Source organism: Scyliorhinus torazame, chromosome 1 (genome assembly GCF_047496885.1).
Source record: "Scyliorhinus torazame isolate Kashiwa2021f chromosome 1, sScyTor2.1, whole genome shotgun sequence".
In the NCBI taxonomy this organism is placed as follows: domain Eukaryota; kingdom Metazoa; phylum Chordata; class Chondrichthyes; order Carcharhiniformes; family Scyliorhinidae; genus Scyliorhinus; species Scyliorhinus torazame.
This window is the reverse complement of record NC_092707.1, coordinates 211,717,533-211,734,085: the sequence shown is the minus strand read 5'-3', so window position 1 is coordinate 211,734,085 and position 16,553 is coordinate 211,717,533. Positions and strand designations below refer to the sequence as shown.

At 46.2% G+C, this 16,553-nt stretch overlaps 1 protein-coding gene across 2 annotated transcripts in view; it reads left to right on the top strand.

Moving 5' to 3' along the window:
* Positions 1 to 16,553, top strand: part of col9a2 (procollagen, type IX, alpha 2) — a 255,307-nt gene that overhangs the window by 205,036 nt on the left and 33,718 nt on the right. For both annotated transcript variants that reach the window (XM_072502259.1, XM_072502256.1), the window contains 3 exons: positions 10,969 to 11,040; positions 11,269 to 11,304; positions 15,446 to 15,490. In XM_072502259.1, coding sequence (XP_072358360.1) covers positions 10,969 to 11,040; positions 11,269 to 11,304; positions 15,446 to 15,490 — 153 coding nt within the window. The remainder of the gene's footprint in view (positions 1 to 10,968; positions 11,041 to 11,268; positions 11,305 to 15,445; positions 15,491 to 16,553) is intronic.

Genomic DNA, 16,553 nt, shown 5'->3' with positions numbered 1-16,553 from the left:
GGGAGGATGTTGACAGTCAGTGTGAGGAATGATGGGAGGGTGTTGACGGTCAGTGTGAGTAATGATGGGAGGGTGTCAATGGTCAGTGTGAGGAATGATGGGAGGGTGTCAATGGTCAGTCTGAGGAATGATGGGGCGGTGTTGACGGTCAGTGTGAGGAATGATGGGAGGGTGTTGACGGTCAGTGTGAGGAATGATGGGAGGGTGTCAATGGTCAGTGTGAGGAATGATGGGAGGGTGTCAATGGTCAGTGTGAGGAATGATGGGAGGGTGTCAATGGTCAGTGTGAGGAATGATGGGAGGGTGTCAATGGTCAGTGTGAGGAATGATGGGGCGGTGTTGACGGTCAGTGTGAGTAATGATGGGAGGATGTTGACGGTCAGTGTGAGTAATGATGGGAGGATGTTGACAGCCAGTGTGAGGAATGATGGGAGGATGTTGACAGCCAGTGTGAGTAATGATGGGATGGTGTCAATGGTCAGTGTGAGGAATGATGGGATGGTGTTGACGGTCAGTGTGAGGAATGATGGGATGGTGTTGATGGTCAGTGTGAGGAATGATGGGAGGGTGTCAATGGTCAGTGTGAGGAATGATGGGATGGTGTTGATGGTCAGTGTGAGGAATGATGGGATGGTGTTGATGGTCAGTGTGAGGAATGATGGGATGGTGTTGATGGTCAGTGTGAGGAATGATGGGAGGGTGTCAATGGTCAGTGTGAGGAATGATGGGATGGTGTTGACGGTCAGTGTGAGGAATGATGGGATGGTGTTGATGGTCAGTGTGAGGAATGATGGGAGTGTGTCAATGGTCAGTGTGAGGAATGATGGGATGGTGTTGACGGTCAGTGTGAGGAATGATGGGATGGTGTTGATGGTCAGTGTGAGGAATGATGGGAGGGTGTCAATGGTCAGTGTGAGGAATGATGGGATGGTGTTGATGGTCAGTGTGAGGAATGATGGGATGGTGTTGATGGTCAGTGTGAGGAATGATGGGAGGGTGTCAATGGTCAGTGTGAGGAATGATGGGGGGATGTTGAGAGTCAGTGTGAGGAATGATGGGATGGTGTCAATGGTCAGTGTGAGGAATGATGGGATGGTGTTGATGGTCAGTGTGAGGAATGATGGGATGGTGTTGATGGTCAGTGTGAGGAATGATGGGAGGGTGTTGATGGTCAGTGTGAGGAATGATGGGAGGGTGTCAATGGTCAGTGTGAGGAATGATGGGAGGGTGTCAATGGTCAGTGTGAGGAATGATGAGAGGATGTTGACAGCCAGTGTGAGGAATGATGGGAGGGTGTCAATGGTCAGTGTGAGGAATGGTGGGAGGATGTTGACAGTCAGTGTGAGGAATGATGGAGGGTGTCAATGGTCAGTGTGAGGAATGATGGGAGGGTGTTGACGGTCAGTGTGAGTAATGATGGGAGGGTGTCAATCGTCAGTGTGAGGAATGATGGGAGGGTGTCAATGGTCAGTGTGAGGAATGATGGGAGGTGGTCTATGGTCAGTGTGAGGAATGATGGGAGGGTGTTGACGGTCAGTGTGGGGAATGATGGGAGGGTGTTGACGGTCAGTGTGAGGAATGATGGGAGGATGTTGACAGTCAGTGTGAGGAATTATGGGGCGGTGTTGACGGTCAGTGTGAGGAATGATGGGAGGGTGTCAATGGTCAGTGTGAGGAATGATGGGAGGGTGTCAATGGTCAGTGTGAGGAATGATGGGAGGGGGTCAATGGTCAGTGTGAGGAATGATGGGATGGTGTTGATGGTCAGTGTGCGGAATGATGGGAGGGTCTCAATGGCCAGTGTGAGGAATGATGGGAGGATGTTGACAGTCAGTGTGAGGAATGATGGGAGGGTGTTGAAAGTCAATGTGAGGAATGATGGGAGGGTGTTGAAAGTCAATGTGAGGAATGATGGGAGAGTGTTAATGGTCAGTGTGAGGAATGATGACAGGGTCTCAATGGTCAGTGTGAGTAATGATGGGATGGTGTCAATGGTCAGTGTGAGGAATGATGGGAGGATGTTGACAGTCAGTGTGAGGAATGATGGGAGGGTGTTGAAAGTCAATGTGAGGAATGATGGGAGAGTGTTAATGGTCAGTGTGAGGAATGATGACAGGGTCTCAATGGTCAGTGTGAGTAATGATGGGATGGTGTCAATGGTCAGTGTGAGGAATGATGGGAGGATGTTGACAGTCAGTGTGAGGAATGATGTGAGAGTGTTAATGGTCAGTGTGAGGAATGATGGGATGGTGTCAATGGTCAGTGTGAGGAATGATGGGAGGATGTTGACAGTCAGTGTGAGGAATGATGTGAGAGTGTTAATGGTCAGTGTGAGGAATGATGGGATGGTGTCAATGGTCAGTGTGAGGAATGATGGGAGGATGTTGACAGTCAGTGTGAGGAATGATGTGAGAGTGTTAATGGTCAGTGTGAGGAATGATGGGATGGTGTCAATGGTCAGTGTGAGGAATGATGGGAGGATGTTGACAGTCAGTGTGAGGAATGATGTGAGAGTGTTAATGGTCAGTGTGAGGAATGATGGGAGGATGTAGACAGTCAGTGTGAGGAATGATGTGAGAGTGTTAATGGTCAGTGTGAGGAATGATGGGAGGGTGTTGACAGTAGTGTGAGGAATGATGTGAGAGTGTTAATGGTCAGTGTGAGGAATGATGGGATGGTGTTAATGGTCAGTGTGAGGAATGTTGGGAGGGTGTTGACAGTCAGTGTGAGGAATGATGTGAGAGTGTTGACGGTCAGTGTGAGGAATAATGGGGCGGTGTTGACAGTCAGTGTGAGGAATGATGGGAGGATGTTGATAGTCAGTGTGAGGAATGATGGGAGGATGTTGACAGTGTGAGGAATGATGGGAGGGTGTTGATAGTCAGTGTGAGGAATGATGGGAGGGTGTAAATGGTCAGTGTGAGGAATGATGGGAGGATGTTGACAGTCAGTGTGAGGAATGATGGGAGGATGTTGATAGTCAGTGTGAGGAATGATGGGAGGATGTTGATAGTCAGTGTGAGGAATGATGGGAGGGTGTCAATGGTCAGTGTGAGGAATGATGGGAGGGTGTTGATAGTCAGTGTGAGGAATGATGGGTGGGTGTCAATGGTCAGTGTGAGGAATGATGGGAGGGTGTCAATCGTCAGTGTGAGGAATGATGGGAGGATGTTGACAGTCAGAGTGAGGAATGATGGGAGGGTGTTGACGGTCAGTGTGAGTAATGATGGGAGGATGTTGACAGTCAGTGTGAGGAATGGTGGGAGGTTGTCAATGGTCAGTGTGAGGAATGATGGGTGGGTGTCAATGGTCAGTGTGAGGAATGATGGGAGGGTGTTGATAGTCAGTGTGAGGAATGATGGGTGGGTGTCAATGGTCAGTGTGAGGAATGATGGGAGAGTGTCAATGGTCATTGTGAGGAATTTTGGGAGGGTGTCAATGGTCAGTCTGAGGAATGATGGGAGGATGTTGACAGTCAGTGTGAGGAATGATGGGAGGATGTTGTCAGTCAGTGTGAGGAATGGTGGGAGGATGTTGACAGCCAGTGTGTGGAATGATGGGAGAGTATCAATGGTCAGTGTGAGGAATGATGGGAGGGTGTCAATGGTCAGTGTGAGGAATGATGGGAGGATGTTGAGAGTCAGTGTGAATAATGATGGGAGGGTGTCAATGGTCATTGTGAGGAATGATGGGAGGATGTTGACAGTCAGTGTGAGGAATGATGGGAGGATGTTGACTGTCAGTGTGAGGAATGATGGGAGGATGTTGAGAGTCAATGTGAGGAATGATGGGAGGGTGTTAATGGTCAGTGTGAGGAATGATGGGACGGTGTCAATGGTCATTGTGAGGAATGTTGGGAAGGTGTTGACAGTCGGTGTGAGGAATGTTGGGAGGATGTTGAGAGTCAGTGTGAGGAATGATGGGAGGGTGTTGACGGCCAATGTGAGGAACGATGGGAGTGTGTCAATGGTCATTGTGAGGAATGATGGGAGGATGTTGACAGTCAGTGTGAGGAATGATGGGAGGGTGTCAATGATCAGTGTGAGAAATGATGGGAGTGTGTTGACAGTCAGTGTGAGGAATGATGGGAGGATGTTGACAGTCAGTGTGAGGAATGATGGGAGAGTATCAATGGTCATTGTGAGGAATGATGGGAGGATGTTGAGAGTCAGTGTGAGGAATGATGGGAGGGTTTTGACAGTCAGTGTGAGGAATGATGGGAGTGTGTCAATGGTCAGTGTGAGGAATGATGGGATGGTGTTGATGGTCAGTGTGAGGAATGATGGGAGGGTGTTGACGGCCAGTGTGAGGAATGATGGGAGGTTGTCAATGGTTCAGTGTGAGGAATGATGGGAGGTTGTCAATGGTCAGTAGGAGGAATGATGGGAGGGTGTTGATGGTCAGTGTGAGGAATGATGGGAGGATGTTGAGAGTCAGTGTGAGGAACGATAGGAGTGTGTTGACAGTCAGTGTGAGGAATGATGGGAGGATGTCAATGGTCATTGTGAGGAATGATGGGAGGATGTTGACAGTCAGTGTGAGGAATGATGGGAGGGTGTTGACGGTCAGTGTGAGGAATGATGGGAGGATGTCAATGGTCATTGTGAGGAATGATGGGAGGATGTTGACAGTCAGTGTGAGGAATGATGGGAGGGTGTTGACGGTCAGTGTGAGGAATGATGGGAGTGTGTTGACAGTCAGTGTGAGGAATGATGGGAGGATGTTGACAGTCAGTGTGAGGAATGATGGGAGAGTATCAATGGTCATTGTGAGGAATGATGGGAGGATGTTGAGAGTCAGTGTGAGGAATGATGGGAGGGTGTCAATGGTCAGTGTGAGGAATGATGGGAGGATGTTGAGAGTCAGTGTGAGGAATGATGGGAGGGTGTTGACGGCCAGTGTGAGGAACGATGGGAGTGTGTCAATGGTCAGTGTGAGGAATGATGGGAGGTTGTCAAGGGTCAGTGTGAGGAATGATGGGAGGTTGTCAATGGTCAGTGTGAGGAATGATGGGAGTGTGTTAATGGTCAGTGTAAGGATTGATGGGAGGGTGTTGACGGCCAGTGTGAGGAACGATGGGAGTGTGCCAATGGTCATTGTGAGGAATTTTAGGAGGGTGTTGACAGTCAGTGTGAGGAATGATGGGAGGATGTTGACAGTCAGTGTGAGGAATGATGGGAGTGTGTTGACAGTCAGTGTGAGGAATGATGGGAGGATGTTGACAGTCAGTGTGAGGAATGATGGGAGAGTATCAATGGTCATTGTGAGGAATGATGGGAGGATGTTGAGAGTCAGTGTGAGGAATGATGGGAGGGTGTCAATGGTCAGTGTGAGGAATGATGGGAGGATGTTGAGAGTCAGTGTGAGGAATGATGGGAGGGTGTCAATGATCAGTGTGAGTAATGATGGGATGGTGTCAATGGTCAGTGTGAGGAATGATGGGAGGATGTTGACAGTCAGTGTGAGGAATGATGGGAGGGTGTTGAAAGTCAATGTGAGGAATGATGGTAGAGTGTTAATGGTCAGTGTGAGGAATGATGACAGGGTCTCAATGGTCAGTGTGAGTAATGATGGGATGGTGTCAATGGTCAGTGTGAGGAATGATGGGAGGATGTTGACAGTCAGTGTGAGGAATGATGTGAGAGTGTTAATGGTCAGTGTGAGGAATGATGGGATGGTGTCAATGGTCAGTGTGAGGAATGATGGGAGGATGTTGACAGTCAGTGTGAGGAATGATGTGAGAGTGTTAATGGTCAGTGTGAGGAATGATGGGATGGTGTCAATGGTCAGTGTGAGGAATGATGGGAGGATGTTGACAGTCAGTGTGAGGAATGATGTGAGAGTGTTAATGGTCAGTGTGAGGAATGATGGGATGGTGTCAATGGTCAGTGTGAGGAATGATGGGAGGATGTTGACAGTCAGTGTGAGGAATGATGTGAGAGTGTTAATGGTCAGTGTGAGGAATGATGGGAGGATGTAGACAGTCAGTGTGAGGAATGATGTGAGAGTGTTAATGGTCAGTGTGAGGAATGATGGGAGGGTGTTGACAGTAGTGTGAGGAATGATGTGAGAGTGTTAATGGTCAGTGTGAGGAATGATGGGATGGTGTTAATGGTCAGTGTGAGGAATGATGGGAGGGTGTTGACGGTCAGTGTGAGGAATGATGGGGCGGTGTTGACAGTCAGTGTGAGGAATGATGGGAGGATGTTGATAGTCAGTGTGAGGAATGATGGGAGGATGTTGACAGTGTGAGGAATGATGGGAGGGTGTTGATAGTCAGTGTGAGGAATGATGGGAGGGTGTAAATGGTCAGTGTGAGGAATGATGGGAGGATGTTGACAGTCAGTGTGAGGAATGATGGGAGGATGTTGATAGTCAGTGTGAGGAATGATGGGAGGATGTTGATAGTCAGTGTGAGGAATGATGGGAGGGTGTCAATGGTCAGTGTGAGGAATGATGGGAGGGTGTTGATAGTCAGTGTGAGGAATGATGGGTGGGTGTCAATGGTCAGTGTGAGGAATGATGGGAGGGTGTCAATCGTCAGTGTGAGGAATGATGGGAGGATGTTGACAGTCAGAGTGAGGAATGATGGGAGGGTGTTGACGGTCAGTGTGAGTAATGATGGGAGGATGTTGACAGTCAGTGTGAGGAATGGTGGGAGGTTGTCAATGGTCAGTGTGAGGAATGATGGGTGGGTGTCAATGGTCAGTGTGAGGAATGATGGGAGGGTGTTGATAGTCAGTGTGAGGAATGATGGGTGGGTGTCAATGGTCAGTGTGAGGAATGATGGGAGAGTGTCAATGGTCATTGTGAGGAATTTTGGGAGGGTGTCAATGGTCAGTCTGAGGAATGATGGGAGGATGTTGACAGTCAGTGTGAGGAATGATGGGAGGATGTTGTCAGTCAGTGTGAGGAATGGTGGGAGGATGTTGACAGCCAGTGTGTGGAATGATGGGAGAGTATCAATGGTCAGTGTGAGGAATGATGGGAGGGTGTCAATGGTCAGTGTGAGGAATGATGGGAGGATGTTGAGAGTCAGTGTGAATAATGATGGGAGGGTGTCAATGGTCATTGTGAGGAATGATGGGAGGATGTTGACAGTCAGTGTGAGGAATGATGGGAGGATGTTGACTGTCAGTGTGAGGAATGATGGGAGGATGTTGAGAGTCAATGTGAGGAATGATGGGAGGGTGTTAATGGTCAGTGTGAGGAATGATGGGACGGTGTCAATGGTCATTGTGAGGAATGTTGGGAAGGTGTTGACAGTCGGTGTGAGGAATGTTGGGAGGATGTTGAGAGTCAGTGTGAGGAATGATGGGAGGGTGTTGACGGCCAATGTGAGGAACGATGGGAGTGTGTCAATGGTCATTGTGAGGAATGATGGGAGGATGTTGACAGTCAGTGTGAGGAATGATGGGAGGGTGTCAATGATCAGTGTGAGAAATGATGGGAGTGTGTTGACAGTCAGTGTGAGGAATGATGGGAGGATGTTGACAGTCAGTGTGAGGAATGATGGGAGAGTATCAATGGTCATTGTGAGGAATGATGGGAGGATGTTGAGAGTCAGTGTGAGGAATGATGGGAGGGTGTTGACAGTCAGTGTGAGGAATGATGGGAGTGTGTCAATGGTCAGTGTGAGGAATGATGGGATGGTGTTGATGGTCAGTGTGAGGAATGATGGGAGGGTGTTGACGGCCAGTGTGAGGAATGATGGGAGGTTGTCAATGGTTCAGTGTGAGGAATGATGGGAGGTTGTCAATGGTCAGTGGGAGGAATGATGGGAGGGTGTTGATGGTCAGTGTGAGGAATGATGGGAGGATGTTGAGAGTCAGTGTGAGGAACGATAGGAGTGTGTTGACAGTCAGTGTGAGGAATGATGGGAGGATGTCAATGGTCATTGTGAGGAATGATGGGAGGATGTTGACAGTCAGTGTGAGGAATGATGGGAGGGTGTTGACGGTCAGTGTGAGGAATGATGGGAGGATGTCAATGGTCATTGTGAGGAATGATGGGAGGATGTTGACAGTCAGTGTGAGGAATGATGGGAGGGTGTTGACGGTCAGTGTGAGGAATGATGGGAGTGTGTTGACAGTCAGTGTGAGGAATGATGGGAGGATGTTGACAGTCAGTGTGAGGAATGATGGAAGAGTATCAATGGTCATTGTGGGGAATGATGGGAGGATGTTGAGAGTCAGTGTGAGGAATGATGGGAGGGTGTCAATGGTCAGTGTGAGGAATGATGGGAGGATGTTGAGAGTCAGTGTGAGGAATGATGGGAGGGTGTTGACGGCCAGTGTGAGGAACGATGGGAGAGTATCAATGGTCATTGTGAGGAATGATGGGAGGATGTTGAGAGTCAGTGTGAGGAATGATGGGAGGGTGTTGACAGTCAGTGTGAGGAATGATGGGAGTGTGTCAATGGTCAGTGTGAGGAATGATGGGATGGTGTTGATGGTCAGTGTGAGGAATGATGGGAGGGTGTTGACGGCCAGTGTGAGGAATGATGGGAGGTTGTCAATGGTTCAGTGTGAGGAATGATGGGAGGTTGTCAATGGTCAGTGGGAGGAATGATGGGAGGGTGTTGATGGTCAGTGTGAGGAATGATGGGAGGATGTTGAGAGTCAGTGTGAGGAACGATAGGAGTGTGTTGACAGTCAGTGTGAGGAATGATGGGAGGATGTCAATGGTCATTGTGAGGAATGATGGGAGGATGTTGACAGTCAGTGTGAGGAATGATGGGAGGGTGTTGACGGTCAGTGTGAGGAATGATGGGAGGATGTCAATGGTCATTGTGAGGAATGATGGGAGGATGTTGACAGTCAGTGTGAGGAATGATGGGAGGGTGTTGACGGTCAGTGTGAGGAATGATGGGAGTGTGTTGACAGTCAGTGTGAGGAATGATGGGAGGATGTTGACAGTCAGTGTGAGGAATGATGGGAGAGTATCAATGGTCATTGTGAGGAATGATGGGAGGATGTTGAGAGTCAGTGTGAGGAATGATGGGAGGGTGTCAATGGTCAGTGTGAGGAATGATGGGAGGATGTTGAGAGTCAGTGTGAGGAATGATGGGAGGGTGTTGACGGCCAGTGTGAGGAACGATGGGAGTGTGTCAATGGTCAGTGTGAGGAATGATGGGAGGTTGTCAATGGTCAGTGTGAGGAATGATGGGAGGTTGTCAATGGTCAGTGTGAGGAATGATGGGAGTGTGTTAATGGTCAGTGTAAGGATTGATGGGAGGGTGTTGACGGCCAGTGTGAGGAACGATGGGAGTGTGCCAATGGTCATTGTGAGGAATTTTAGGAGGGTGTTGACAGTCAGTGTGAGGAATGATGGGAGGATGTTGACAGTCAGTGTGAGGAATGATGGGAGGATGTTGACAGTCAGTGTGAGGAATGATGGGAGGATGTTGACAGTCAGTGTGAGGAATGATGGGAGGGTGTCAATGGTCAGTGTGAGGAATGATGGGAGGATGTTGACGGTCAGTGTGAGGAATGATGGGAGGATGTTGACGGTCAGTGTGAGGAATGATGGGAGGATGTTGACGGCCAATGTGAGGAATGATGGGGAGGGTGTCAATTGTCAGTGTGAGAAATAGTTGAATGGTGTTGGTGGTTCGGGTGAAGAATAGTTGGAGGGTGCTGCTGGTCAGTGTGAGGAATGATGGGGATGTCAATGGTCAGTTGTAAGATTGGATTACTATCCTCGAGATGGGTAGTGGGAGTCAGAAGAATTCCCTGCTCAGTCCACCCACCTTAGGAGAATATGTTAGCAAAGATGAGATTTTCACTCCCAATGGTCCATATGGGCTGAAGCCAACTGTGGAACATTTTCGGCGATGTCCACAGGGACTGCCACGTGCAGCCTACTTTGATGCCATGTGATTTTGTCCCAGTTATAATAAAAACAGAAAAGGCTCTCTAGCCCTCACCCCTGAGGTTACCGACCCCCCTCCCAAAATAAATACACTGTCTCGACTCACTATCCAAGCAATCTCATGCCCTCTACACCCCCATGGCTTCTCATACCCTCCATGCGTAGGTATGCTTCCCAGCAAACAATGTAAAACAGAAATACACTGTCTCGACTCACTATCCAAGCAATCTCATGCCCCCCCATGCCAAGGTATGTAAAAAAAAAAAAACATTTTAGAATGTGCATTGATAATAGTCTACTTTCTTAAAAAATACTGCTTTTTCCTGCAGCCCCATAAAAGTGTCAATCACCCAGATGCTTTTAAATACCAACAGCAGAAACTGCAGGCACTTGAAAACTCTTTATCTTGTGTAAATAAACATTATGCAATTGACAGCATAGATTAGAGAGCCAGAGCTGTCAATCAAGCAATAGTTTCCCTGGGGCTCAGGTATATTGATATTCTAATGAATGCCTGGGCTCTCAGCCAAGAATGCATAATGAGGCATTATTACAAATCCTACTGTCACTACAGGGTTCATTGGTTCTACACAGTGTATAGAGCATGAGCGTTCATGAAAGTGCCATAGTTTCATATGTGGGACCAAAGGAGGTAAGTGGAAGCCATACCTTGGTATGAGAGTATGAGGTTATGGGTGGGGGGCATTCTCAGCATGGTAGCATGAGGGCTCAAATAGGCGAGGTGGAGGAACATACCTTTGCATGGGGGGTATGAGGAGTTTAACCAAGCCTCCCCGAATCTGCGAAAAACCAGCCCATAGAGTCACGACGTCACAGAAGGAGGCTATTTTGGCCCTTCATATCTGCCAATATGGAATGTGTCTGTCAGAAAGCAACTAAATATGTTGTTCCCTGATCTCTGCACACAGGGACATGCTGGTTATCATGGAGACCAGTGACTCTGACACCTCAGTCTATATGGTGTGGATCATAACCAATGTAAAACAGAGGATTATTTGGAGCAAATGTGAATGGTATCATTACACATTTTGTTGCTTCATTTACATTTTAAAATCAATATTTGTCTTATTTTAGGGAAGTAAAGGAGAACGAGGTCCCACTGGAATCCCAGGTCCTCAAGGCATCCCTGGATTTAAAGGAGATAAGGTAAGAAATGGGATTCTATGATCACTGTTATACAGTTTTGGCACTCATTATACAGGCATACTCTCCTTTTGTACAGGAACCCAACTTCCATCACTATGATGGTGGGAACAGGGCTTGAGGGAAATAACTCTCGCCCTTTCCATTGGAGAATGTCAGATAGACCTGGCTCCAGGTCAGCGCAAAGGTGAACAGCTCTAATCCCAGACTTTCTCTCCACTCTCTCTCCAGGGATTCCAAGGAAAAAGAGGACCCACGGGTGGTTTTGTAAGTACCTAAATTGATATGACTGAATTATTTGTGCGTCTGTGTCTATATCTGTGTGTGTTTATATAATAAAGCACAACATCGTGGGTCAAAGGGCCTGTTCTGTGCTGTATTTTTCTATGTTCTATATGTTTATATGTGTGTGTGTGTGTGTGTGTGTGTGTTTATATGTGTGTGCATATGTGCTTTTGTGCGTGTGTGTTTCTATATGTGTGTATGTTTATATGTGCGTGTGATTATATATGTGTGTGCATATGTGTTTATATACGCATCTGTTCATATGCAAGTGTGTATATATGTGTGCGTGTGTTTATAAATGCTGTATGTTTATATCTGTGTGTGTTTATATATGTGTGCACATGTGATTATATATGTGTGTATGTTTATATGTGTGTATGTTTATATGTGTGTGCATGTGTGTTCATATATGTGTGTATGTTTATATGTGTGCATGTGTGTTCATATATGTTTGTATGTTTATATGTGTGTGTGTTTATATACGTGTGTGCATGTGTGTATGTTTATATATGTGTGCATATGTTTATATATGTGTGTATGTTTATATATGTGCGCATGTGCGTTTATATATGTGTATGTTTATATGTGTGTTTATATATGTGTGCGCATGTGTGTTTATATATGTGTGTATGTTTATATGTGTGTTTATATATGTGTGTGCATGTGTGTTCATATATGTGTGTATGTTTATATGTGTGTGTGCATGTGTGTTTATATATGTGTATGTTTATATGTATGTGTGTGTTTAAGTATGTATGTGCATGTGTGTTTATATGTGTGTATGTTTATATATGTGTGCATGTGTGTTTATATAGGTGTTTGTTTATATGTGAGTTTATATATGTGTGCGCATATGTGTTTATATATGCGTGTATGTTTATATGTGTATGTGCTTATATCTGTGTGCATGTGTGTTTATATAAGCGCGTATGTTTATATGTGCATGTGTTTATATATGTGTGTGTGTTTATGTATGCTTGTATGTTTATACGTGTATGTGTTTATATATGTGTGTGTGTTTATGTATGCGTGTATGTTTATATGTGTATGTGTTTATATATGCGTGTGTGTGTTGATCAGGCTGGCATGAACCCCAGGCAGACTGTTGAAAAGGTGGTGTGGGAATGAGCAGCGATTTATAGCAGACTGGGGATAATACAAAACGCCACATCCTAGTCCACAACCAGCAATGAGCAGCGAGGGGGTAAGGAATCAGAGCTAAGAGTTTAATTTAATTATTTATCTAAATATTAAAAGGAGTGTCCTTCAGATTTAAAAAAGTCCCAAAGTCTAAAGCCTGAATTTTACATTTGGTGCGCCTGCGAGGTCAGTGTGGGCAAGAGCGTCTGTGAAACCTGCTCTCACCCGAGATCGCGTTGTTAAAGTGATACTACACTGGATGGTCAATTAATGAAACGCACTCTCAAATACTGAGCGTTGCCAGAGAGAGTGGGCACCAATAAAAGGGAGGGTGCAGGTTGGCGCTTCCAATGTGCTCCCTCCAGGGGACAGGCTGAGGGAGCTGTGAGCTTGGAAAAACATAAATATGAGTGCACAAACTTTGCCACAAGTGTCTAGACAGCACAATCATAACCCTGAATTCCCCCAGTCCTGGATCGAGGATGTAACTGAAAGGTCAAGGCTGCACAACCGTAGAGGGAGTCAGACAACATAAAATCAACCCCCCCCCCCCCCCCCCACTCAATTGCTGTTTAACTAATTTAAATTTGCTTCCGACTCACGCCTGCTCACCGAAATATCACACGAGGGCTCAATGACGGCGGGACACGCACCCAACATCTTCTTGTGCGATTTTACGCACTTCCAGGCTGGGCATGTCGCCTGGCCAAGCAAAGTAAAATTCTGACCGAAGGAAAGGGCGAGACCAAAAGTGGCACAGGAAGAATGACACAAAATTTTATCACAGAACCAGGAAGGGTAGCGTGGGTAAGTCTGTAGGTGAACTTCTAATTTAATATATCTACATCTTAAAGTAGATCATTAATTACTTTAAACACTAAAATATATTAGTTGAGTTGATTAAATACACAGACTAATAAATAAAATTGGGTTATATAGGGATGGCAATACAGGTGGTGTCCTGAAATGACGGAAAGCATTCCAGTTCCAGATGAACACAATTACAGTAAATATCTGCAGCTTAAGGAACATTAGCTAAGATTTGGTGAACTGGAGCCTGAGATATACATATTGCAGGGCATCAGGGAGGAGGAGAGTGACCTGGGCACTTTGATCCACGAAGCAGTCACATCCCTTAGCTTAGGAAAGTGTCTGGGTCTGGTTAGCGGTCCGGGACAAGAGGGGTTTTCTGTGATTCAGACAAATGGACGGCAGCAATGTCTGCAAGACGATAAGCAAGCTGGCAATGGTACTGGAGGCCTTTCTGTTTGGGGGAAGGAATGTGGTTGTGCTAATTCTCAGAGACGGGATAGTCGTGGGATAAATATTGTTCTTGGAAACTGCAACAGTTAAGAATGTTCTTATGTTCTCTTTGAGGGGACTGTACCCATTCCACCATCCCAGAGCAAGGCTCTTGTGGACCATCAACTCTCTACCCTCTCAATACATTCCTCTTAATATCTTGAAAAATTTGGTTAAATCATTCTTTCTAAATTCCAGTGACTGAAATTCCTACTCTGTCTGATCTTTCATCTTTTGATTCTTGGAGTCCAGTGGCTGGATTTTATGCTTCCTGGCTGGTGGCTTTGAAGGTGGTATGGGGGTGGATATACAATATCTGCTGCCTACCTACCTGCAGTTTTACCAGAAAGGGGCATGGCACCCACTGGATTAAATATCTTCCTTTGAGCCAATTTTGAGCATTTAAGTAGGCAATTGATGCCACCCCAATAATTAAATGAATAATTAAACTCTGCAACCTTGGACTTAACCCTCCCTGTGCAACTGGATCCTTGACTTCCTCACCAACAGACTGCAATCTGTCAGTTGTGAACAGCAGTGATCCCAGCTCTGATCCTTGAGGAATACCACTTCCCACCTTCTGCCACTCTAAGTAACGACCCTTTCCTCCCACTGTCTGTTTTCTGGATTGAAGTTAGCAATCCATTCTGCCACTCGTCTCCTAACTCCACATTCGCTGACCTCATTCATTTGTCTATTATTGGAACTTGATCAAAAGCCTTTTGTAAATCCAGAATAACATCCATTGCATCCATTGTCTACTCTTTATGTTACCTCCACCCAAAAAAAATCAATAAGTTTGTTGAAGTAATATTATCCCTTTACTCATTACTAAATCTAACATGGATGTCGCCTTATTGGTTCTCAGATATATTGCTCCATGCACTCACTTCTCCCCATCTCTGAAACCTTCTCAAGCTCCACAACCTTCCAAGATACCTACCCCGTGATCATGCCCAATTTTAATTGCTCCACATTGGTGCCTGAGGCCTAAATTTTGGAATTCCCTTCATACATCTTTTTCCCTCTCTATCTCGCTCTCTTCCTTTAAAACACTCCTTAAACCTGCCTCTATGATCAAGCTTTTGATCAGCTGCTCTGTTTTCTCATGTTATTCAGTGTCATTGTGAATTGTTTTGGGGATATTTTTCTACTATAGATACCGGTTGTTGTTGTTGTTGTCTGAGTCTAGCTGTTTGTATTTGTGCTTTGAGTGTTTGTGTCTGTGTTGTGTGTATTTGTGCTGTGTATGTCTGTGTTGTCTGGGCTGTGTGTGTTTGTGCTGTGTATGTCTGTTTGTGCTGTGTGTGTCTATTGTGTGTGTGTTTGTGCTCTGTGTGTTTGTGCTGTGTGTGTCTGTTGTGTGTGTGTGTCCATTGTGTGTGTGTTTGTGCTCTGTGTGTTTCTGCTGTGTGTGTTTGTGCTCTGTGTGTTTGTGCTGTGTGTGTCTGTTGTGTGTTTGTGCTGTGTCTGCCTATTGTGTGTGTGTTTGTGCTCTGTGTTTTTGTGCTGTGTGTGTTTGTGCTGTGTGTTTGTGTTGTGTGTTTGTGCTGTGTGTGTCTGTTTTGTGTGTGGGGTCTTCCTGATATTCACTGATTCTGTTGTGCATTCGTAATGTTGGCAAAGAAGGGGCTGGTGTAATTGTCTCGATAAATACGATTGTTTACATTGCTTATTGTAGGGTGACCCGGGAGTGGAAGGATTGGATGGCGATCAAGGTGAAAAGGTAAGATCCTGGAGAGGGGATCCTACACGAGGGTTCAAGATAGAGTTAAAGTTTACAACATGCTTGAATTAAGTGCCGCTGGTCCTGAAGCATGGCGGATATGTACACCAACCTCCCCCATCCCCACTACATACCCACCAGGAACTAGACTGCAGTGATGAGAAAGAAATCAAGCTTTCATTCTGACTTGTGCCTCACCTGAGCTATCCAGAAAATATCACACAAAATGTCTCAATTGTGCCCCTATTCCTTGGGTGTTTAATGATGTGACAGGTCATAAGGCATGAGATAGAACATAAGAGGGAAGCACAGTGGCACAGTGGTTAGCAATGCTGCCTCACAGCGCCAAAGACACAGTTTCAATTCCCAACTGTCTGGAGTCTGCACATTCTCCCCGTGTGCGCGTGGGTTTCCACGTCAGGTGCTCCGATTTCTCCCGCAGCCCAAAGATCTGCAGGTTATTTGGAATTGCCATGCTAAAATTGACCCTTGGTTTCAAAAGGTTAAAAGGGGTTACGTGGATAGGGAGGGCCAGTGGGCCTAGCTTGGGTGCTCTTTCAGAGAGGCAGTGCAGACTTGATAGGCCAAATGGCCTCCTTCTGCACTGTAAGGATTCTATGATCCTACGTAGGAGCAGATGTAGGCCATTCACCCCATTGAGGCTGCTCCACCTTACAATAAGGGCATGATTGATCTGATGTGATAATTCTCAACTTCACCTTCCCGCCTTATCCCCATAACCCTTGATTCCCTTACTGATTAAAATCTATCTACCTCAGCCTTGAACAGTCTCTACAGCTCTCTGCGGTAAAGAATTCCACAGATTCACTACCCTCTGAGAGAAGAAATTCCTTCTCATCTCTGTCTTAAATAAATGGTCGATCCCTTACTCTGAGATTATGCCCTCTGGTCCTGGCCTCTCCCACAAGGGGAAACAACCTCTCAACATTTACGCTGTCAAGCCCCTGAGAATCCCATATAGGATTCTTCTAAACTACAATGAGTACAGGGCCCAACCTACTCAACTTCTACTCAGAAGAAAATTCTTTCATACGAGGAATCA